The sequence below is a fragment of the Dreissena polymorpha genome, chromosome 1 (assembly GCF_020536995.1).
Source record: "Dreissena polymorpha isolate Duluth1 chromosome 1, UMN_Dpol_1.0, whole genome shotgun sequence".
NCBI classification, from domain to species: domain Eukaryota; kingdom Metazoa; phylum Mollusca; class Bivalvia; order Myida; family Dreissenidae; genus Dreissena; species Dreissena polymorpha.
The window spans coordinates 191,629,358-191,654,050 of record NC_068355.1 but is presented as its reverse complement, the minus strand read 5'-3'; the positions used below and the strand labels follow the sequence as shown (position 1 = coordinate 191,654,050).

At 36.1% G+C, this 24,693-nt stretch overlaps 1 protein-coding gene across 5 annotated transcripts; it reads left to right on the top strand.

The window, feature by feature from the left end:
- Positions 1 to 4,489: 4,489 nt before the first annotated feature.
- LOC127864365 (uncharacterized) lies at positions 4,490 to 16,135 on the top strand. Of its 5 annotated transcripts, none has more exons than XM_052404025.1 (8): positions 4,490 to 4,650; positions 5,470 to 5,599; positions 6,758 to 6,884; positions 10,768 to 10,801; positions 11,693 to 11,830; positions 12,862 to 12,946; positions 14,627 to 14,808; positions 15,664 to 16,135. In XM_052404025.1, exons 2-8 carry the CDS (start codon positions 5,578 to 5,580, stop codon positions 15,985 to 15,987), a joined length of 912 nt encoding a protein of 303 aa, XP_052259985.1. In that variant the 5' UTR covers positions 4,490 to 4,650; positions 5,470 to 5,577; the 3' UTR covers positions 15,988 to 16,135. The 5 variants fall into 5 exon arrangements, with proteins under 5 accessions (XP_052259985.1, XP_052259987.1, XP_052259986.1 ...); XM_052404027.1 differs by having other exon boundaries at positions 4,632 to 4,650; positions 5,470 to 5,625; XM_052404026.1 differs by having other exon boundaries at positions 4,632 to 4,650; positions 5,470 to 5,625; positions 6,733 to 6,884.
- Positions 16,136 to 24,693: the final 8,558 nt, after the last annotated feature.

Sequence of the window (24,693 nt, the reverse complement as noted above, 5' to 3'; positions counted from 1 at the left end):
TTTGTGATGATATTTTTTCATGACCATACAAGCCGAAATATTCACACTCACAGCTTGAATGGGCATAAAAATTGATAAGCATGAGTCCGTACAATCCATCCAGTATTTCCTTCGAGTTAAAACAAATCCATGGTCTTTAGGTCTCAAATCTTGTTATGAGGCGTACCCAACGCAGATTTTTAGAGTAAATGTAAAAACTACAAAATGCGAGTATATAAAAAAAAACTAGTCAAACATAGATTTACTAACCTATCATTCTGAAATAATCCTAGATCATATCAAATATGTGAGTAATCCATCAAAATATTTATTACTGAACATTTAACATCAGCACAAAATATTCCCGTATACCCATTTAGTTTTCTACATAGCCTGAACAATTCAATATTTATTTTCAATTCCGAGAACTCAAATGTTTTCATGACGTTCGACTGACGAAAGCAGCTCGATATGATTTCGCACTAACTTTATTAAAGAGCAACTATCGCGCTGTGATTTTTTCAACTGTGTTTTGTGATTTGTACTAGTACAACGAAGATATAGAAAATAAATATCAAACCACATATATCAAAATGTTCAGCACACTGGCGCCTACACAATGATATACAAATAGTATGGTTATGTGTACAATTGTTCTTGAAAATTTGAAATATCGAGAAAATTTGCGTTAAAATCAAAATTTCATAACTCGCGCGTTCGATTTTGTATACACAAATAGTACCAGTATGAGCGCATCGAAATTTCGGTTCATCTGGTGAAAATTTTATGGAATTTGGACAACTGGTTCTATAGATATTGCACTTAAACCACTGTCAAAGAAACACAATTTTCTATCGTCGATATGTAAACACCCCTTTAAGTTGAAAGATGAGTTTCATTGAAATGACGTCGTCGATTTGCACTGACAACGAAGGGTCAAAATTACGATTCATGAAATGTGTGTTTGTTGTGATATGGTTTTCTGCCCGTATAACTGCAGCGTTTTACAAAAACATCAAGTATGTTACACCAAAATGCACAGAAATAAATTCCCCATCGCATGATGCAAATATTACTGTATCATATTGCGAAATGAAAATCTTTTTTTCATATCAACCCAAGTTTTGCCAATAAACAGAAATTTTGACATATATCCACTTATCTACTTGCAAAATATTTAAACTCTTATTGTTCGTCTCTATTTGCTGGTTATGGTAGTGAAAATTTCATCGAAATGCGTTCACGCGTTAATGTGACAGTTAACATAAACCGCTTCGATACAAACACAGTTTTATCAACTATTCGCTATCTAACGACGTTCGGTTTAACTCGATACTTTAAAGTTCAAAATTTCTATAAGCACGAATGCGTTTTCTCTCAGCAGTATTCTTGTAATTAGACCTATTGTGGAGTATCATACATCAAAACGTGCAGAACAGAATTCCCTATCGAATGGTATCAATTGCTATGTACTTGTCTTAAATGGGAATTTTTTTTCTTGTTAGCGAAGTGATTTTCATACGAAAAACTAAGAATTTATACTATATGCGAATATGTTAGCAAAAAATGATCCCCACAAAACTTGTTGCTATTATCGTGTTTCATGTTATTGCGAAAATGTTATGCAGATCGGTTAAATGATTAAAGAGAAAACACGACCTCAACTTTTTTGTAAAACGCATTTCGCTGTACACTAGTCTTTAACAGATTCAATGAGATGACGTTGTGTTTTAATGAAGAATTTGTCAAAGGCGTGTTTTAAGCAAAATGGTTTTCGGTCTATAGTGAAGCCAATTTTCAACACACTATCGAGTATGTGGTATCAAAATGCGCAGAATTAAATTCTGTACAAGCAGATGTTCAAATCACCCCAATATCAATGAGTACAAAAAAGTTTTCTATTCACCGACTCGTTTTCAAATCAAACATCTGCGATTTTAACACACACGCATAAATGCTAGGGAAAATTTATCAGCGTATAATTTATAGCTAATATCTCACTGAACAAGATGATACAAATAGCATGGTTTTATCTCAAGTGGTTGGGAAGAAACGCGAAGTTAAACTTTATACGAAATCACTGTTCTATTCGCAGAGAGTTTTCGACGTTGAGTCAAAATGTAAAGTTAAAGACAGAAATGCGTTTAGTACGAAATCGTTATCGCACTGTATTTTTGTTGTGTCTAAACATACGGTAAAGTGTAATATATAAAAATGCGTGGAATCGAATTTCCTACAAGCTAGTACCAAAATAACGATAAATGCTCATTACACAAAAAAGTTTTCTTGTTAGCGAATTTTGCAAAGTTGAATATCTGATACAATAAGTCGTGTGAGAACAATATAGGCGAGACAAAAATTGTAGCTATCATAGGATTACATATTATGTTGAAAATTTCATCTTAATATCATGAGACGTTTTCGAGCAAAATGAGTTAAACCGATGCAACTTAAACTCTTTCCCCGCTTGTTTACATGCATAGAAATGCAATGACGTTGTAAAAAATCTAAAGTTAAAGACAGAAATGCGTTTAGTACGAAATCGTTATCGCACTGTATTTTTGTTGTGTCTAAACATACGGTAAAGTGTAATATATAAAAATGCGTGGAATCGAATTTCCTACAAGCTAGTACCAAAATAACGATAAATGCTCTTTACACAAAAAAGTTTTCTTGTTAGTGAATTTTGCAAAATTGAATATCTGACACAATGAGTCGTGTGAGAACAATATAGGCGAGACAAAAATTGTAGCTATCATAGGATTACATATTATGTTGAAAATTTCATCTTAATATCATGAGACGTTTTCGAGCAAAATGAGTTAAACCGATGCAACTTAAACTCTTTCCCCGCTTGTTTACATGCATAGAAATGCAATGACGTTGTAAAAAATCTAAAGTTAAAGACAGAAATGCGTTTAGTACGAAATCGTTATCGCACTGTATTTTTGTTGTGTTTAGAATTACAGTAAAGTGTAATACATCAAAATGCGTGGAATCGAATGTCCTACAAGCTAATACCAAAATGAAGATAAATGCTCTTAACACGAAAAAGTTTTCTTGTTAGCGAATTTTTTAATGTTGAATATCTTATGCAATGAGTCGTGTGAGAACAATATAGGCGAGACAAAAATTGTAGCTATCATAGGATTACATATTGTGGTGAAAATTTCATCTGAATATCATGAGGCGTTCTCGAAAGAATTGAGTTAAACCGATGTAACTGAAACTTTTCCCTCGCTTGTTTACATGCATAGAAATGCAATGACGTTGAAAAAAAATCTAAAGTTAAAGACAGAAATGCGTTTATGACAAAATCGTTATCGGACTGTTTTATTGTTGTGTTATGATATATAGCTAAGTGTTATACATCAAAATGCGTGGAATTGAATTTCCAACAGAATCATACCAAACTAAAGATGAATGCTCTTAACGCAAAAAAGTTTTCTTGTTAGCGAGTTTTGCAAAGTAGAATATCTGACACAATGAGTCGTGTGAGAACAATATAGGCGAAACAAAAAATGTAGCTATCATATGATAGAATATTATGGTGAAAATTTCATCTTAATATCATGAGACGTTTTTGAGCAAATTGAGTTAAACCGATGTAACTTAACATCTTGTTTCGTTTGTTTACATGGATAAAAGACGACGTTGTAAAAATCTAAAGTTAAAGACAGAAATGCGTTTAGTACGAAATCGTTATTGCACTGTATTGTTTGTGTGTTTAGACAGACGTTTAAGTGTAATACATCAAAATGCGTGGAATTGAATTTCCTACAAAATCATACCAAAATGAAGATAAATGCTCTTAACACGAAAAAGTTTTCTTCTTAGCGAATTTTGCAAAATTGAATATCTGACACAATGAGTCGTGTGAGAACAATATAGGCGAGACAAAAATTGTAGCTATCATATGATAGAATATTGTGGTGAACATTTCATCTGGATATTATGAGTGGTTTCAAAGAAAATTGACTTAAACCTCATTGTAAGATATTGCACCCAAGCCAAAGTTGTTTTCATGGATAGAAATGACGTTCGAGCTACAGTACATGTGTGCTTTAAAAGTCAATTCATGATTACAGGCAAAATGGTTTTCGGCTAGTCTTGATCAAGCGATACAATAAACATACACGCATGTCATATCAAAATATTCGGAATGAAATTTTCTATAAGATGATATAAGTTGTGTTTCACAAATCACCGCAATGAAAAAGTTTTCTTGTTGCGAACGTTTTCAAAGTGATTTTTATCACATAAGCATGTATGTTGGAACAAAAATATCAATAGAAAAGTTGTAGCTATCAATAAGCTGGGCATTGTACTTTAAATTTGATAGTGATGACTTGAACAGTTCCGGAGAAATTTGACTTAAACCTCGGTGTACGATATTTTACTCAAGGTTGTTTACATAAAGCGAAATGACGTACTACATGCAGAGCGACTCTGGTCCCTGGCCGTCTTTACCTTATATGGTAATCATAACCATATATGTCACAACACAAACATCTATAAATAAACGTTATGAATGAGTGTAATATGACCATATATGAAGAAAGCGTAATCAAATAACGTGCGAGGGGTACCGAATGGAGAAACAAGAAAAAAACATCGTTGGAATAATCTCCCCTTTTGATTGCACACGAGCTTTCAAACGGTTGAGATCCGGTATTGTATACGTTTGTGACATTGTTTTCAGATCAAGAAGTCATTTCGGCGCTTATATATTTCAGTTTTGTTTTTGAACTTGCAATAGCTATCTTTTAATTGTGATTTGGTGTATTTCGACGTTGTAAAGTGTATAATTCAAAGTGGCATTCATTTTCGCGACCAAGTCCTAGTAACTCGGTGTGGGTGAACGAAGGATTTGTGTTTACTTTTCATCTTAAGTTCAACTGTGCGTTTTATTACCCATTTTGTGATCTATTAAAAACACGTGCTTCGCGCATTTGGACACTTACAGTGTGTTTTACACTAGTGCAATAATTGACGCCTTTGATGTGTTTATAGTGACTGTGTGATATTTGCATTGAATGAACACTTACCAGTGGATTGCAATTTTGAGTGACACTTTAATACTAATTATTAAAAAACAGGTGCTTCGCGCATTTGGACACATTCAGTGTGTTACACACTAGTGCAATAATTGACACTTTTGATATGTTCATAGTGATATTTGCACTGAACACTGACCAGTGTATTGCAATTTTGACACTTATTGATTATTGAAAACTAGTGCTTTTTAACTTGTGTGACCTTTATTTTTATTAAAGCGTGATTGATCTGTTTTGTTTATATTCTTTTTGTGTAGTTAGATACCCATAAGACAAGTTTAGTCGTCCTTATTAGTCTTGTTGCAATAGTATTGTTAAGGTAGTATTTGGGTTGTTAAGACTTGTCTTTTTATAATAAGTAGATTTATTACGCAGGCTCTTTTAAACAGGATGCAGTGTTGTGTCAGGAAGCATTTTCCTTTTATTTTTTCAGGTGCCCAAGACAGGAGAAAAGTGAACCGTATTGCTGGGGACTCCAATGCTCATCGGATTAAGGATATTCTTCCTGATGATATAGCTGTCAAATGCCTGCCAATCTCTGATGAGAATATGTAATGACAATGGTATAGAACAGTAATTACAGTTTCAGGTTTGTTTCTATTAATGGTATCACATGTACACATTTTTCTAAACGTTAAAACGAAATGATTAATGAAATAAACAAAAGGTTACCATTTAAACGGTATCCATATGTCAGTTATAAAAGCGTCATTGACATCGCATTTCCAAACTGAAAGTAATGATTATTTCCAGAAGTTATATTCAGATCATAACCCATTTGGGCAATGACGTCATATTAAAACCAACTGTTCTTGCCGTTGTTGAGTCATTGGGTACACATTTTCTACTTACATGCCGTAGTATTTTATAACAAAGACAAATAAATATTGATCCCACATTTCTTCAATAAGACTACACCTGTGTAAAATTTTTATTGTTTTCTACCTAACAAGATGTACATAAAAACGAGTATCTGTTTATTAAATGAAAAATGAATGCGGATGAATAAATGTCGGAAAAAATTTCCTCATGCACGTTGTGCTGACGCGCGTCAAATGTTCAAGACAATTCGGGGAATGATCATGCAACAAATAGCTGGAAAATTTTCCCGAGCACTTTGTGCCGACGTGTGTCAAATATTCAAGCCGTCTAGGTCGTACATGGTGTTTTGTTATGTTTACGCTGTTGTGAATAAGGGCCATCTGGCACACTGTCACATGATCCAAATGTATACCAGTCTTTTTTTAACAGCTTTTAATAAGTTTTGCAACATTGTAACGTAATGAACTAAAATGGATTATGTTGATATCAACAGTCGTTTAAATGTTTACTGTTTTTGTAAACATTTTTGAGAAAACACGAAATGCCACCATTTAAACGTGATACTCATAGTTTCTATAAATGATGTAATTATTTCATTTCTTTATACTTAAACAGTTCAAATGTCAAGTCCTAAGCTTCGTATGATTACAGTATTTGTCATCAATATAAAGTTAAACTTATTATGCTGATGTGCAATGATTGGCATCATTGCGTTTTCTAACTAATTTGCATGGTTATATATTTTATTTAAGCGTGTGGAATATTTTACAGATTGTAGGGAATTGTAATTGCAAACTTTTCATTTTAATCTTGAGGCAAAGCATGAATTTTCCTTGTGTATTCATTCATGTATATTTGTGATTTATTTACACAGACATTCGCCAACTCTGTTTTCAAAGGTGCCAAATTTTCTTGTGATCGTTTTCGCCATGCATTGTTGAGAGACTTGCGGAAGATGGATGTTCAACAGCTGTATCTTCATCTAGGCTCAAATGACATTCTTACGAATGAAGCAGTGTTTTACCGGTACATATACAATTATAAAAAAAAGCTTTGATATTTAAATTTAATGTAGTTGTTTCCCATAACTATATAAATTTGCAAAACTAACATTTTACATGGTTTATTCCTCAATGAGTCATGGAAACTTGCAATCATTTTAGAAGTGTTATCTAGTTTCTAATTTATAAATAAAGCATTTCACAATATTTTCTATTATCCATGTTAATTTGACATTTTATGCTCCCCCAAAAAATTTGGGGGGGAGCATATAGTCGCCGCTTCGTCAGTCCGTCTGTCCGTCCGTGAACTATTTTTGTCCGGGCTATTTCTCAGCAACTAAAGGCCGGAATTCAATGAAACTTAATGGGAAGCTTCACTATTAAGAGGAAATGTGCATATTATCAGCGGGTTTTGGTCGGATGATTTGTCACAGAGTTATGGCCCTTTTAAATTTTTTATTAACTGTACATATAGTGCAATTCTTGTCAGGGCTATTTCTCAGCAATTAATGACCGGAATTCAATGAAACTTTATGGGAAGATTTACTACCAAGAGGAGATGTGCATATTATCAGCGGGTTCTGGTCGGATGATTTTTCACAGAGTTATGGCCCTTTGAAATTTTCCATTTACTGTACATATAGTGCAATTCTTGTCCGGGCTATTTCTCAGCAACTAATGACTGGAATTCAATGAAACTTTATGGGAAGCATTACTACCAAGAGGAGATGTGCATATTATCAGCGGGTTCTGGTCGGATGATTTTTCACAGAGTTATGGCCCTTTGAAATTTTCCATTGTACATTTAGAGCAATTCTTGTCCGAGCAATTTCTCAGCAACTAATGACGGGAATTCAATGAAACTTTATGGGAAGCTTCACTACCAACAGGAGATGTGCATATTATCAGCCGGTTCTCGTCGGATGATTTTCCACAGAGTTATGGCCATTTGAAATTTTCCATTGTACATATAGTGCAATTCTTGTCCGAGCTATTTCTCAGCAACTTATTACATGAATTCAATGAAATTTTATGGGAAGCTTCACTACCAACAGGAGATGTGCATATTATAAGCCGGTTATGGTCGGATGATTTTTCACAGAGTTATGGCCCTTTGAAATTTTCTAATAACTGTACATATAGTGCAATTCTTGTCCGGGCTATTTCTCCCCAACTACTGACTGGAATACAATGAAGCTTTATGGGAAGCTTAACTACCTTGAGGAGATGCGCATGTTATTAGTGGGTTCTGGTTAGATGATTTATTTACAGAGTTATGGCCCTTTGAAATTTTTAAGTTACTAAACCATCCATTGTATTATTTTGTCCAAAGTTATGCCCCTCAAGACGTTTCCTTTTATCTGAATATATAGTGCAATATTGTGACAAAAAAACCTTTGTGGAGCATCACCCGTCTCAAACGGTTTCTTGTTTCATTATTTGCTGTCTACAATTAATTTTACATGAAATAGCAAATGTTTTATTTATGCGCATAATATTAACAATATAATTATACATATTTGTTTATGTAACTATTTTGATAGGTAAGTCAGTCTGCAAAGAAAAAGAACACATTTGTATATATTTTACTCCACATTTTTTATGCCCCCTTTCGAAGAAAAGAGGGTATATAGTTTTCGCACTGTCTGTCTGTCTGTCACACTTTTCTTGTACGCTCTCTTATTCAAATAGTTTTCATCTGATCTTTACCAAACTTGGTCAGAAGTTGTATCTAGGCAATATCTAGGTCAAGCTCGAATATGGGCCATGCCGGGTCAAAAACTAGACCATAGGGTCACTTAGTGCATTTTAAGGTTTAAGCATGGTGTCTGCTCTCTAATTGAAGTAGTTTTCATCTGATCTTTACCAAACTTGGTCAGAAGTTGTATCAAGACAACATCTAGGTCATGTTCGAATATGGGTCATGCCGGGTCAAAAACTAGGTCACAGGGTCACTTAGTGCATTTCAAGGATTAAGTATGGTGTCCGCTCTCTAGTTTGGGACTTATTTTGCATTTCTAAATTAACGTTTTTTATGCCGCCGAAGGAGGGCATATAGTGATCGCACTGTCCTTCCGTCTGTTTATCTGATGTCTGTCTGTCCGTCCGTCACACTTTGTGTTTAGGTTTCGAAAAATGCTCATAACTTCTTTTGTCGCTTCAGATGTAACATTCATATTTGATATGCATGTGTATATGGACAAGGCCTTTCCATACGCACACAAATTTTTACCCCATGACCTTGACCTTAGGGTCCGTGTTTAGGGTTCAAAAAATGCATTCAGATTTCGAAAAATGCTCATAATTTCTATCAAAGCATTTATTGGGGGCATACGTCATCCTATGGAGACAGATCTTGTTTAACAATTTAATTGAAAATAATATGTTGTCAACATGAAGTGTATATATGCAAGATCACATTCCCAGTGACAACAACTCTTTAATTGTTGACTGTATTTTAGCTGGACTATTATATATGAAATATATATAGTGGAGCTATCCTACTCACCCCGGCGTTGGCGTTTCCGCGAGCGTGCAAATGTTAAAGTTTGCGTACTACTTCAAATATTTTCAATGTCCATTGACATATTGCTTTCATATTTTGCATACTTGTTTACCAACATGATCCCAACCTATAAACAAGAGCAGACCACTGTATCAAGCATTTTGACAAAATTATTGCCCCTTTTATACTTAGAATATGCATATTATTGATAAATCTATGTTAAATTGTGCGTACTACCCCAAATATTTCCTATGTCCTTTAACATACTGCTTTGTTATATTGCATACTTGTTTACCAACATGACCTTTAACCTACAAACAAGAGGAGACCACTTAATCAAGCATTTTGATAGAATTACGGCCCCTTTTATACTCAGAATATGCATATCATTGATAAATCTATGTTAAAGTTTGCGTACTACCCCAAATATTTCCTATGTCCTTTGACATATTGCTATTATATTTTGCATACTTGTTTACCAACATGACCCCAACCTATAAACAAGATTAGACCACTGAATCAAGCATTTTGATAGAATTATGGCCCCTTTTTTACTTAGAGAATTGGACATTTTGCTTAAATTCACATAACTTCTTTATTTATGATAAGATTTTATTAATACTTTGACAAAACAACACTTACCTGAATACCACAATGGATTCCACCCGTGCAATACCAGTGCTCCAGCTAGGCCTAAATCGAAGGGCGCCCCGCCCTGCCCTCCCGAACCTCCGCCCTGACCTTCCTAGGGCCCCCCCTGCCCTTAAAGATTTTTTTTTTTTTTTTTTTTACATATGATGATGAATAAATCTCTTATTAAAATACATTGTAATTAATTTATTCCTCATTGTAGTAATTAAATTTGAATTGTTTAATGACAATGGGAATAATTTATTCTTACAATTATTGATAACACATAAATTAACATGCATGAGGAAGCATTCTAGAAACGCCTGCGCGCTCGAAAGTGCCCTTTTGACAAAATACTGCGCGTCCAAAGTGCCCTTTTGACAAAAAATCCCCCTGCCCTTTTTAAATCCTAGCTGCAGCACTGCAATACCCCACGCCCCAACCCAGAATCCCTGCCCCCCCCCCCCACCCCCCCCCCCCCAAATTTTTTGTTTTCCTTTTTTTATTTTTGAAAGATCGTCAGATCGTCTAATAAATGACCACACCCCATGTTATACCCCCCTCTCAACCCCCCTACCCCCTCCCCAAATTTTTATTTTTTTTCCTTTTTTTATTTTTGAAAGATCATCTAATAAATTATTGAATATGAACAATTTCCCCATGATGGCTTACGTTATACTGTCAAGCACTCGAATAGTCGAGGGCGCTGTCCTCTGACAGCTCTTGTTATCTATTTTTATTAATGAAAATGATTGTATTGAAATAATTTCAGAGATGTAGCTGACTTGTGCGTTTTGGTGCATCAGGTCAGTCCAGACACTGAGGTTGTCTTTTGCAAAGTTTTCTGAATAAAATACATTGAATTTAGTGGTTTGATAAAAATAGAAAATGCCCAGAGCCAGTAGCACTGACACTTGCAGTGTGATATAAGAAATGGCAAAAATATTTTGAACCTTCTCCCATAACAGATATCTCCCTGTTAGCTAACAAACGTTTTTTTGACTGATAGTTCAGTCACATAAATGTGAGGGGACTGTCAGGATGGTTTTTTTTAAATAATAATTATTGATTAAGTGATAAGAAAATATTGAAATTGTGTTCATTGTTATTTGAACTAACTTTAAGAAAGTATTGAAATTGTGTACATTGTTATTTGAACTAACTTGCTTACATTACGTGCATTTCAAGGATTAAGTATGGTGTCCGCTCTCTAGTTTGGGACTTATTTTGCATTTCTGGATTAACTTTTTTTATGCCGCCGAAGGAGGGCATATAGTGATCGAACTGTCCTTCTGTCTGTTTGTCTGATGTCTGTCTGTCCGTCACACTTTGTGTTTAGGTTTCGAAAAATGCTCATAACTTCTTTTGTCGCTTCAGATGTAACATTCATATTTGATATGCATGTGTATATGGACAAGGCCTTTCCATACCCACACAAATTTTTACCCCATGACCTTGACCTTAGGGTCCGCGTTTAGGGTTCGAAAAATGCTCATAATTTCTATCAAAGCATTTATTGGGGGCATACCTCATCCTACGGAGACAGCTCTTGTTTAACAATTTAATTGAAAATAATATATATGTTTTCTTATCCAAGTTAATGTCAAAGTTCTTGTTTAGTAGGTATTTATTGGTTAAAATGATGAAAAATAAATGTTTAATATATTTTTATGTTTCACAAAGTTTTATATTTAAAGGAGGCGCACAATCGGTGTCCAGAATGCAGGGTTGTTTGCTCCAACGAATACGCTTTGCTGAGCCACTTCTGCAGTCGCCACATCAAGCAACCAGAGACTGGAAAAGAGAGTAAAATTAAGCTGATAGGCTCACCAATGGTATGACTTTAAATCACTAACTTGTGTATGCTTGACAAGCATTTTATGTACAAATAAAGTAACAAAAAAAGGAGGTCAACACATGCACTTTCCCATATAAAGCTTTCTGTATCTTTTAGCAACTAATTACACGATTTTGTGTTGACATACTCAATATGATAGTTATAGCCCTATATAACTGGTATGTTCATTTTAGTTAATCTTTCTATTTTATTAAACCTGTTTGTTTTAGCTAGATTGCTTGAAAAACACAACCAGGATTATTTTTATGCCCCCGGATCGAAAGATCGGGGGTATATTGTTTTTGGCCTGTCTGTCATTGTATGTGTCCATGTGTGTGTGTGTGTGTGTGTGTCCCAAAACTTTAACCAAAACTTTAACCTTCATATTCACTTTTGCAATATTGAACATAGCAACTTGATTTTTGGCATGCATGTGTATCTCATGGAGCTGCACATTTTGAGTGGTGAAAGGTCAAAGTCAAGGTCATCCTTCAAGGTCAAAGGTCAAAAAAAATAATTCAAAAACTTTAACCAAAACTTTAACCTTCTTCATAACTTTTGCAATATTGAACGTAGCAACTTGATATTTGGCATGCATGTGTATCTCATGGAGCTGCACATTTTGAGTGGTGAAAGATCAAGGTCATCCTTAAAGGTCAAAGGTAAAAAAAAAATCAAAGTGGCGCATTAGGGGGCATTGTGTTTCTGACAACCACATTTCTTGTTAGCATTGTCTTACCCCTGTTACATGCAATGTACATGTGGCTTATTAAATTGGAAACCCTGGTTTGCATGAGAATATTTTGCAAAACATAGTTGAAAAAACATACATGTATACAAACTTAGTCATTACTGTTAGTATAATGAGCACCTCTATTTCTGAATATTTTGATTGGATGGTTATGGGCCTTTATGCGTGTGTCACATTTATGTATGTGAAAGTGTGTAATTAGACAAAAGAATTTATATTTATTTTTTTTTTGGGTAACAATCACTTATTTTAGAGTTATTTATAAGTAAATCTTACAGATTGCATCTGCTAATCATGAACTCAACGAAGTCAGCTCAAGGAAGTGGAAGGCATGCTTGGAAAATAGAAGTTTCCATTATGAAGGCAAATTTTAGTATATTCAAATTTGTAACCAAATGATCTTGAATGAAAATTTGATTGAACATTTGTTATCTGTCAAGAGAAACAGTTTGAAGTGAATGAATTAAGTATTGCCTATTGTCTATAAGTTAATTGTGTGACCTGAACCCTGTGAGGGATATTACTTATTTTTATACGCCGGTTTTGAAAAAACGGGACGTATTATAGTTTCACCCTATGCGGGCGGCGGCGTCCATAACAGTGTCCACTCTCTAATTCAAATAGTTTTCATCTGATCTTCACCAAACTTGGTCAGAAGTTGTATCTAGACAATATCTAGGTCAAGTTTGAATATGGGTCATGCCAGGTCAAAAACTAGGTCACGGGGTCACTTAGTGTATTGAAGGATTTAGCATTGGTGGCTCTCTAATTGGAGTAGTTTTCATCTGATCTTTACCAAATTTGGTCATAAGTTGTGTGTAAATGATATATAGGTCAAGTTCAAATATGGGTTATGCCGGGTCAAAAACTAGGTCGCGAGGTCACTTAGAGCATTTCATGCATTTCACATGGTGTCTGCTCTCTAATTGAAGTAGTTTTCATCCAATCTTCACAAACTTTGGTCAGAAGTTTTATCTAGACAATATCTAAGTCAAGTTCAATTATGGGTCATGCCGGGTCAAAAACAAGGTCAGGGGTTCACTTAGTACATTTCAAGGATTAAGCATGGTGTCCGCTCTCAAATTGAAGTAGTTATCATCCGATCTTCACCAAATTTGGTCAGAAATTGTGTCAAAATGTTATCTAGGTCAAGTTCAAATATGGGTCACGCCAGGTCAAAAACTAGGTCACGAGGTTACTTAGTGCATTTCAAGCATTTAGCACGGTGTCCACTCTCTTATTGAAGTAGTTTTCATCTGATCTTCAACAAATGTGGTCAGAAGTTGTATCTAGACAATATCTAGTTCAAGTTCAAATATGGGTCATGCTGGGTCAAAAACTAGTTCACAGGGTGCATTTCAAGGATTTAGCATGGTGTAAGCTCTTTAATTGAAAGAGTTTTCATCCGATCTTCACCAAATTTGGGCAGAAGTTGTGTCTTAATGATATCTAAGTCAAGTTCAGATATAGGTCATGCCGGGTCGAAAACTAGGTCACTTAGTGCATTTCCAGCGTTTAGCATGGTGTCCAAAACCTTCAAACGGGTGTATCTTGTGACAGTTTAGCACTCTTGTTTATTACATTAAAGCCACACACCTTGAAATGAAATACATGTTACTCAGTACATATAGATGCAATTTGAAAGTGTGCAAAATTGTCATTAAATCTACAGCCTAGTTAGCAAGTAATTTATTTTTTTATATTTTAAAACTGAATGTATGATTTGTACGTACATGTTCAATTCGAGAAACACAATTATTTTTAAGTTTTAAAGCACAAGAAAGACGGATTTCTACCTTGCAACCACCAGATATATTCTAATTGGCAAAGATAAAATATGTTTCTTATTTATATCCAAATTTACTATGCCAGATATTTCATTTCAAGGTGTGTGGCTTTAAGGAATGTTTTTTAAATGGGTATATTACCAAGATCTGCACAGCCAGGGTGATATTAACCTTCAGATGTTAAAGCTTTCTAAGAATTTTAAGGCTTGCCTTTTATACTTGAAATGATAAATCATTAACATGTTTTGTTCTTTAGGAACATACAAACATTTCCCACCCACCATGTGGATCAAGATGTTTGGGCTGATGATTCTGGGTCGTATGTGTGGACAAGGTGGTCTTCATTACATCATGATGCAGCTGTGTATTCAACAACATGTTAACCTGTCCCAGCCGATGTTGATGCTCTTAAATGATGTTGAGAACAATCCAGGACCGGTACTTTATGACAAAATATTCATTGTTTATTGAATAACTATATATATTTATTTTAACATTAAAGTGATTTTTTTCTTGCATTTTTGTGCCTTTTGTAACTGAGAACTATTTTATCATATGTTGGTGATTGAAACCCAGGACCTGTAAGTGCTTCTTAATATTTGCAACAAATGACAAATCATGTTAAGTTTTTGAAACATCTGTTTTTTGTTCAGTTAAAGGACATATTGAACTCACAAATTGCTAAGTTAACTTAGATGCATCAAGTTTTTATTGATGATTTCTACTTTCTGTTGAATCATTATCCTTTCCAAAGCCAGAGAGATATAGTGTTGGCGTTTTCCATCGGTCAGTCTGTCAGTCCATCCATCTGTTTGTTACAAACATTTTAGGGCTTCATATCATGAATTTAATAAGATTTCAACATGGAAAAATAAGTGTATGCCATATTCATACAATAGTGCAAATTTACTTGTTTTCTTTCTTTTTAGATTAGTTATTAACAGAAGAACAGAACAGTAACATACTTTTATTACATTAACAGAGGCTCTGATTAGATGTGTATCTGCGTAAAGAACTCATAGAAAATATCAATATATAGATAAATAAAACAAAAATAGAGTTAAACAAATCATGGTGAAATCCACAATACACACCAAGAGCTATTAGTAGGCTTATCTCCATTGACTTATTTCACAGTAAATCTCTTTTTTTTGCCTTTTCATTAACATTTCAATCAAAAATAACATTTGTGAAAAACTTAGTCAATGATTATAACTAAAGTTAAAAATGTGGACACTGTAAGTTAATTGACTTTGGCTTCCAATCTGCAGTTTACAAAGTTGCTTGTTATAGGAGTATTCGTGCAAATGGATATCCTGCAAGGAAGACTTCCACTCCATAGGACAGCAAGATGCACATATCATCTCTCATGTGGTTCAAGAGAAATGCTGTAGATGGGGAGACTGTACCAAAGTCCTGAGCTTTAATAGTCTTGAAATCCATGAACTTAAACATCTCTATGATGTGAGTTTAGCACTGTGTATGAACTGGTGTTGCTTCATTTTCTGCATATCTTTATCTCAGTCTTCTCTAGTTTTGATGGTCAAATACATATTGTCTGCCAGTTTTTTTCCCCCAATACTGCCGTTCATCGTTTGCTTGCATCAAGAGTTTTAAAAGAAATTAAAACTCATTTGTTTAGTTAGAATCTTATGAAAGACTTAAATGGCCATGTTTAATACAATTGTATAACAACATATACGAGCTAAAAAAATAGTTGGAATAATTAATGTATATATGAACATAACAAATTTACTTAAAATCATAGGTCTTGTTTTTGTCTGCCACTTTAAGAACCAGAACATATTTCGGACATTCGAGGATTGACTTGCTGTGTTAGAGGATCATCAGGTGATGGAAGAAACAAGGCTTTTTTCGACTCAATGTTGATGAAACCTGATCGACATGCTCATCTTGGTTGAGTAAGCCTGGGTTGAGTGTGTCCAAAAAGTAGGTAACCTGGTGAAATCTTAGGAAAACATTGTAACCAGATCCAGGTTTATTTGACTGACAGACCGATGGACAGTGGGTCAACCGTAAATCCCTTCATGTGAAAACGGTAGGGTCAAAATAAATATCACATTGCTCTTCTGAGTTCATTTGTAAACCAAGTTTTATCACAAAATTAAAATGGTCAATGTATTATTTTGTGTATTTAAAAATTATGTGAATATTAAGTTTCATGAAATCTTACTGAGTTTTCTCAATTTTAGCTACTATTCGGACATGGACTGACGGACAAATGGGCAACAATGTCGCAATTTGTATACCAAGTTTTATAAGAATTGTTTCATAAAAGTAACCAATGTGTCTGTTCTATGTCAAGGTAACTACTAGGATGAAATACACAAAAAGATTTTGGTTCACAATAGGGTAGGCTCCGCGTGCCGTGAACCGGGCAACAGCTTTTGTCATTTAACATTTGTGTTTTAATGGCATAAGCTGGCAGATACCCTTTAACTTTAACGATGTTTTCCAATAATTTCTCGGAAAATACAATCTAGCAATTTTGATTTAATTTAGATTACTAAAAATTAATATTATATTTATGCCCCCCTTGGAAGAAGAGGGGTATATTGTTTTGCACATGTCAGTTGGTTGGTCCACCAGATGGTTTCCTGATGATAACTCAAGAACGCTTTGGCCTAGGATCATGAAACTTCATAGGTTTATTGATCTCGAAATAGTAAAATGGTTTCCGGATGATAACTCAAGAACGCTTACGCCTAGGATCATGAAACTTCATAGGTACATTGATGATGACTCGCAGATGACCTCTATTGATTTTCAGGTCACTAAGTCAAAAGTCAAGGTCACAGTGACTCGAAATAGAAAAATGGTTTCCGGATGATAACTCATAAATGCTTACGCCTAGGATCATAAAATAAAAAAATCATAGGTACATTGATAATGACTGGCAGATGACCCCCTTCATAGGTACATTGATAATGACTGACAGAAGACCCCTATTGATTTTCAGGTCACTAGGTCAAAGATTAAGGTCATAGTGACTCAAAACAGTTTAATGGTTTCCTGTTGATAGCTCAAGAATACTTAGGTCTATGATCATGAAACTTCTCAAGTACATTGATCATGACTGGCAGATGACCCCTATTGATTTTCAGGTCACTAGGTCAAAAGTCAAGTTCACAGTGACAAAAACGTATTCACAATGGCTGCCACTACAACTGACAGCCCATAGGGGGGCATGCATGTTTTACAAACAGCCCTTGTTCTGTGTTAAAATTATGTACACGTCTGCGTTAAATAAATATGTTCACATTTGAAATAAAGCTAAAAATCTGTATTGTTGTTATTAGTAATTTGAACCGAATTGCTCTGTGGGAAGTAAAAGTACTTCAACCAGACCTAAATATGTGGGTAATTAAAGAGCACGAGAAAATATGAAAATTAAGTTAGCTCAACCATTTTAAGCAATATTACTGGGTCACACTTTTTACGATGCGAAACCTGAAGGGTCCCTAGACTATGATGATTACTTACACGAGGAGTGTCCTATTCATTGCTGCCGCATGATCCTATCAGTAACGAATTAACGCTTGTATCGTTAAAGCAAGTCGTATATTCACGTTTATAAATATTTAAATAGAAAATAAAGGTTTAATTGTCGCATATCCACCGCATGATGTGTTTCTTATAAAGTGCACGTATATTCAAACCGAACAATTTTGTCCTTAGATAAAAATATACTACATGTGATCATATGTGGCCTCACAAGGCTTATTATGAATTTATTATATCGCCATCGCAATGAGATGTAAATAGTTCATACATGCACAGTGTACTTTCAACACAACCAAATCACACTTATAGTCGCGTCTTGCGAAAATAGGTCTTAATGCGTATGCGGCCAGCGTAAGTCAAACACGGTCTGCGCTATTTCGCAGTGATTGTTGTTAGGTCAAAAACGTGCATGAAGAAGTCCGGATTTCCGCAGTGATTTGGCCAATGCTGTGGGTGATTTCTCTGAAATCAATAATTAAAATATTCTGATTCATTCATTCGGGTCTACAGGCGTGAAATTTCCCCATCATTTAATTGTTTGTTGATAAAGGGTATTTAATGTGAAAAGCTTGGTAAGACAGCTACGCCGAACAACCGAACTAGCATTCATTAATTTGATCAAAATATGCACACAGCAGAATGATTGTGTTTCTTACATGGCTTTTAGAAGAACAGACCATGCAGGCGAGCAGTGAACAATATGATTAGGTTTAGTTGCCCTAACCCTATATACCCTTGGTATGACTTGTGAGTGTTGAACTAATGTGCTACAGCATCACTTAAATACGAACATACGATAGTCAGGTATCCCCGCATAATGACATATAGAATATTACTGGGTAGATACCGCTTGGCAAACTTTAGCCTGGGATAGTCGGTTATACCCGCTTTGTGAAATTAGGAATATAACAGGTTTGATATAGCATTAACAGTACGTACTTGGGGGTTATAGGAAATACCCGCTATATGACTATCCTGTATATAACTAAATGACGTCAAAAATACAACTGATGTGATACGGCATTACTTATACGAGCATAGGGTAGTAAGGTATAACTCGCCTCCTACAAAAATGACCTGATTCGATTTGCTTTGAGAGGCCATGTGCCCATTGTGTATTTTCCATACACCCTGAGAAATTTCCATACACCCCGAGTAATCGGTTGAGATATAATGGATACACAGTTAGTAACTGATTGTGTATAGGATATACACCCTCAGTTCCCTTCTCGAGCTTCGCTCTCATACACCATCAGTTACAAACAGTGTAACTAATACGGTATTACTTATAACAGGATGGGGTAGTAGTATATACCGCTATATAACTCGCTAGTATAGTACAGGCTTGATACGGCATTACTTATATACGAGCATTGGGTAGTAGGATATATCCGGTATATAGCTCGCTAGTATAGTACTGGCTTGATACGGCATTACTTATATACGAGCATGGGGTAGTAGGATATACCCGCTATATAACTCGCTAGTATAGTACTGGCTTGGTACGGCATTACTTATATACGAGCATGGGGTAGTAGGATATATCCGGTACTTGACTCGCTAGTATAGTACTGGCTTGATACGGCATTACTTATATACGAGAATGGGTAGTAGGATATACCCGGTATATAACTCGCTAGTATAGTACTGGCTTGAAACGGCATTACTTATATACGAGCATGGGGTAGTAGGATATACCTGGTATATAACTCGCTAGTATAGTACTGGCTTGATACGGCATTACGTATATACGAGCATGGGGTAGTAGGATATACCCGGTATATGACTCGTTAGTATAGTACCGGCTTGATACGGCATTACTTATATACCAGCATTGGGTAGTAGGATATATCCGGTATATAGCTTGCTAGTACAGTACCGGCTGGATACGGCAATACTTATATACGAGCATGGGGTAGTAGTATATACCCGCTATGACTCTCTAGTATAGTACCGGTTTGATACGGCATTACTTATATACGAGCATGGGGTAGTAGAATATACCCGCTATATAACTCGCTAATATAGTACTGGCTTGATACGGCATTACTTATAATGAGCATGGGGTAGTAGGATATACCCGCTATATAACTCGCTAGTATAGTACCGGTTTGATACGGCATTACTTATATACCAGCATGGGATTGTAGAATATACCCGGTATACAACTCGCTAGTATGGTACTGGCTTGATACGGCATTACTTATATAAAGGCATGGGGTATTAGGATATACCCGGTATTTGACTCGCTAGTATAGTCCTGGGTTGGTACGGCATTACTTACATACGAGCATGGGGTAGTAGTATATACCCGCTATGGCTCGCTAGTATAGTACTGGCTTGATACGGCATTACTTATATACGAGCATGGGGTAGTAGGGTATACCCGGTATATGACTCGCTAGTATAGTACTGGCTTGAAACGGCATTACTTATATACGAGCATGGGGTAGTAGTATATACCCGCTATGACTCGCTAGTATAGTACTGGCTTGATACGGCATTACTTATACCGGGTATACGAGCATGGGGTAGTAGGATATTTCCGGTATATGACTCGCTAGTAAAGTACTGGCTTGATACGGCATTACTTATATACGAGTATGGGGTAGTAGGATATACCCGTTATATAACTCGCTAGTATAGTACCGGCTTGATACGGCATTACTTTTATACCAGCATGGGGTAGTAGGTAATACCCGGTATATAACTCGCTAGTATAGTACTGGCTTGAAACGACATTACTTATATACGAGCATGGGGTAGTAGGATATACCCGCTATATAACTCGCTAGTTTAGTACCGGCTTGATACGGCATTACTTATATAAAGGCATGGGGTAGTAGGATATACCCGGTATATCACTCGCAGGTATAGTACTGGCTTGATACGGCATTACTTATATACGAGCAAGGGGTAGTAGGATATACCCGCTATGACTCGCTAGTATAGTACTGGCTTGATACGGCATTACTAATATACGAGCATGGGCTAGTAGGATATATCCGGTATATGACTCGCTAGTTTAGTACCGGCTTGATACGGCATTACTTATATAAAGGCATGGGGTAGTAGGATATACCCGCTATATAACTCGCTAGTATAGTATTGGCTTGATACGGCATTACTAATATACGAGCATGGGCTAGTAGGATATATCCGGTATATGACTCGCTAGTTTAGTACCGGCTTGATACGGCATTACTTATATAAAGGCATGGGGTAGTAGGATATACCCGGTATATGACTCGCTAGTATAGCACTGGCTTGATACGGCATTACTTATATACGAGCATGGGGTAGTAGGATATACCCGCTCTATAACTCGCTAGCATAGTACTGGCTTGTTACGGCATTACTTTTATACGAGCATGGGGTAGTAGGATATATCCGGTATATGACTCGCTAGTATAGTACTGGCTTGATACGGCATTACTTATATACGAGCATAGGGTAGTAGGGTATACCCGGTATATGACTCGCTATTATAGTACTGGCTTGATACGGCATTACTTATATACGACCATGGGGTAGTAGGATATACCCGGTATATAACTCGCTAATACAGTACTGGCTTGATACGGCATTACTTATATACGAGCATGGGGTAGTAGGATATACCCGCTATATAACTCGCTAGTATAGTACTGGCTTGAAACGGCATTACTTATATACGAGCATGGGGTAGTAGGATATACCCGCTATATAACTCGCTAGTATAGCACTGGCTTGATACGGCATTACTTATATACGAGCATGGGGTAGTAGGATATACCCGCTATATAACTCGCTAGCATAGTACTGGCTTGATACGGCATTACTTTTATACGAGCATGGGGTAGTAGGATATATCCGGTATATGACTCGCTAGTATAGTACTGGCTTGATACGGCATTACTTATATACGAGCATATGGTAGTAGGGTATACCCGGTATATGACTCGCTATTATAGTACTGGCTTGATACGGCATTACTTATATACGACCATGGGGTAGTAGGATATACCCGGTATATAACTCGCTAATACAGTACTGGCTTGATACGGCATTACTTATATACGAGCATGGGGTAGTAGGATATACCCGCTATATAACTCGCTAGTATAGTACTGGCTTGAAACGGCATTACTTATATACGAGCATGGGGTAGTAGGATATACCCGCTATATAACTCGCTAGTATAGTACCGGCTTGATACGGCATTACTTATATACGAGCATGGTGTAGTAGGATATACCCGGTATATAACTCGCTAGTATAGTACTGGCTTGATACGGCATTACTTATACGAGCATGGGGTAGTTGGATATACCCGGTATAAGACTCGTTTACCAGCATGGGGTAGTAGGATATACCCGGTACATAACTCGCTAGTATAGTACTGGCTTGATACGGCATTACTTATATACCAGCATGGGGTAGTAGGATATACCCGGTACATACCTCGCTAGTATAGTACTGGCTTGACACGGCATTACTTATATACCAGCATGGGGTAGTAGGATATACCCGCTATATTACTCGCTAGTATAGTACTGGCTTGATACGGCATTACTTATATACGAACATGGGGGTAGTAGGGTATACCCGGTATATGACTCGCTAGTATAGTACTGGCTTGGTACGGCATTACTTATATATAAGCATGGGGTAGTAGTATATACCCGCTATGACTCGCTAGTATAGTACCGGCTTGATCGGCATTACTAATGTACGAGCATGGGGTAGTAGGATATATCCGGTATATGACTCGCTAGTATAGTACTGGTTTGATACGGCATTACTTATATACGAGCATGGGGTAGTAGGATATACCCGCTATATAACTCGCTAGAATAGTACTGGCTTGATACGGCATTACTTATATACGAGCATGGGTAGTAGGATATATCCGATACATGACTCGCTAGTATAGTACTGACTTGATACGGCATTACTTATATACGAGCATGGGGTAGTAGTATATACAATGGCTGTTTGTAAAACATGCATGCCCCCCATATGGGCTGTCAGTTGTAGTGGCAGCCATTGTGTGAATACGTTTTGTCACTGTGACCTTTGACCTAGTGACCTGAAAATCAATAGGGGTCATCTGCCAGTCATGATCAATGTTCCTATGAAGTTTCATGATCCTTAGTTTCATGATCCTAGGCCTAAGCATTCTTGAGTTACCATCTTGAAAGCATTATATTATTTGGAATAACTGTGACCTTGACCTAGTAACCTGAAAATCAAGATGGGTCATCTGCCAGTCATGATCAATGTACCAATGAAGTTTCATGATCCTAGGCCTAAGCGTTCTCAAGTTATCATCCGAAAACCATCTGATGGACGGACCGACCGACTGACATGTGGAAAACAATATACCCCCTCTTCTTCGAAGGGGTGCATAATTAGAGAGCGGACATTATGCTCAAAGTTTAAAACGCACTAAGTGACCCCTTGGCCTAGATTTTGACCCGGCATTACCCATATTCGAACTTGACCTAGACATCATCTAGATACAACATCTGACCAAGTTTGGTGAAGATCGGGTAAAAACAACTTGAATTAGAGTGCGGACACTTAATACGGACCGACAGACAAGACAGGCAGACGGACGGACAAACTTCGTTTGTGGGGGTATAAAAATGTATTAATAATGCTACTGGTATTTCATTTCTGCGTATTTTGGTCTTATATACAATATGTATAGTTTCTATTAAGTGCATTATTCCAATTTACTATTCATGACACTAACTTCTACGTTATAAACAAATACTTTCAGATCATGTGCTGTTATTTGTAACTGAACGAGCTAAGAAAAAAATCTTACGTTTTGAATAACTAATAAATCCTTCCAACAATAAGCATTTTTCCTTGTGACTTGACTTTCACTGGGAATCAAACCCAGATCTCCGACTTACTTAGTAAGTCGGCATGTTTTCTTTACACCATGAAAGCGATAAGTTGAAGGAAAAAGCTAATCATTATGTACACAAAATATATTTAACGGATAAAATTTTTAGAAGTCTTTTTCCTACAAGTCTGTATTAACCATTTGACCCCCATGGCATGGCCAGTTTTATGCTAACACAATTGTGTTTAGTTTTACTACATTTACACGATGCTATGCTGAATACCAAATATCTATGCAGTCAGATTCATAGATAATTTTCCACTTTATACATATAAGGAAAACAAGATACTACAAAGCAGGGTTAATTAAATTTGGACTTGCTCACATTTTGGTAAAATGACAATTTTCCAAAACAATCAAATTATAGAACAAGAGCCCTAAGGTGCTCAACTGTGACCAGAAGGAACCAAACTATTCTGAGAGGGTGTAGTTTAGAATAATAAATGAACTTGATGAAAAATATGTAATTTGTAGGCAAATAATCATTTATAAACTTGACTTTGCTTTTCATTACAGCAAATGTTTTGACAAACTTTAAACAAGATGTGTTTGTGAAACACAATGTCCCCCTATATGACGTTTGACCTTGTAGGATGACCTTGACCCTTCACCACTCAAAATGTGCAGCTCCATGAGATACACATGCATTTCAAATATAAAATTGCTAGCTTCAATATTGCAGAAGTGACATTACATGATCAATTTTGACCCATATATTTGACCTTGAAGGATGACCTTGACCTTTCACCACTAAAAATGTGCAGCTCCATGAGATACACATGCATGCCAAATATCAAGTTGCTATCTTCAATATTGCAAAAGTATTCATAAAATTAGTGATTTGGGCCACATATATTTGACCTCTGACCTTGAAGGATGACCTTGACCTTTCACCACTC

What these genes read in the sequence shown, in the direction of transcription:
- LOC127864365 (XM_052404023.1), top strand. Translation starts at nt 6,706, where the DNA reads ATGTATATTTGTGATTTATTTACACAGACATTCGCCAACTCTGTTTTC. An exon ending in AATGAAGCAGTGTTTTACCG is followed by an intron (nt 6,885 to 10,767) that starts GTACATATACAA and finishes AAATAATTTCAG; the next exon opens with AGATGTAGCTGACTTGTGCG. An exon ending in TTGAGAACAATCCAGGACCG is followed by an intron (nt 14,809 to 15,663) that starts GTACTTTATGAC and finishes TGCTTGTTATAG; the next exon opens with GAGTATTCGTGCAAATGGAT.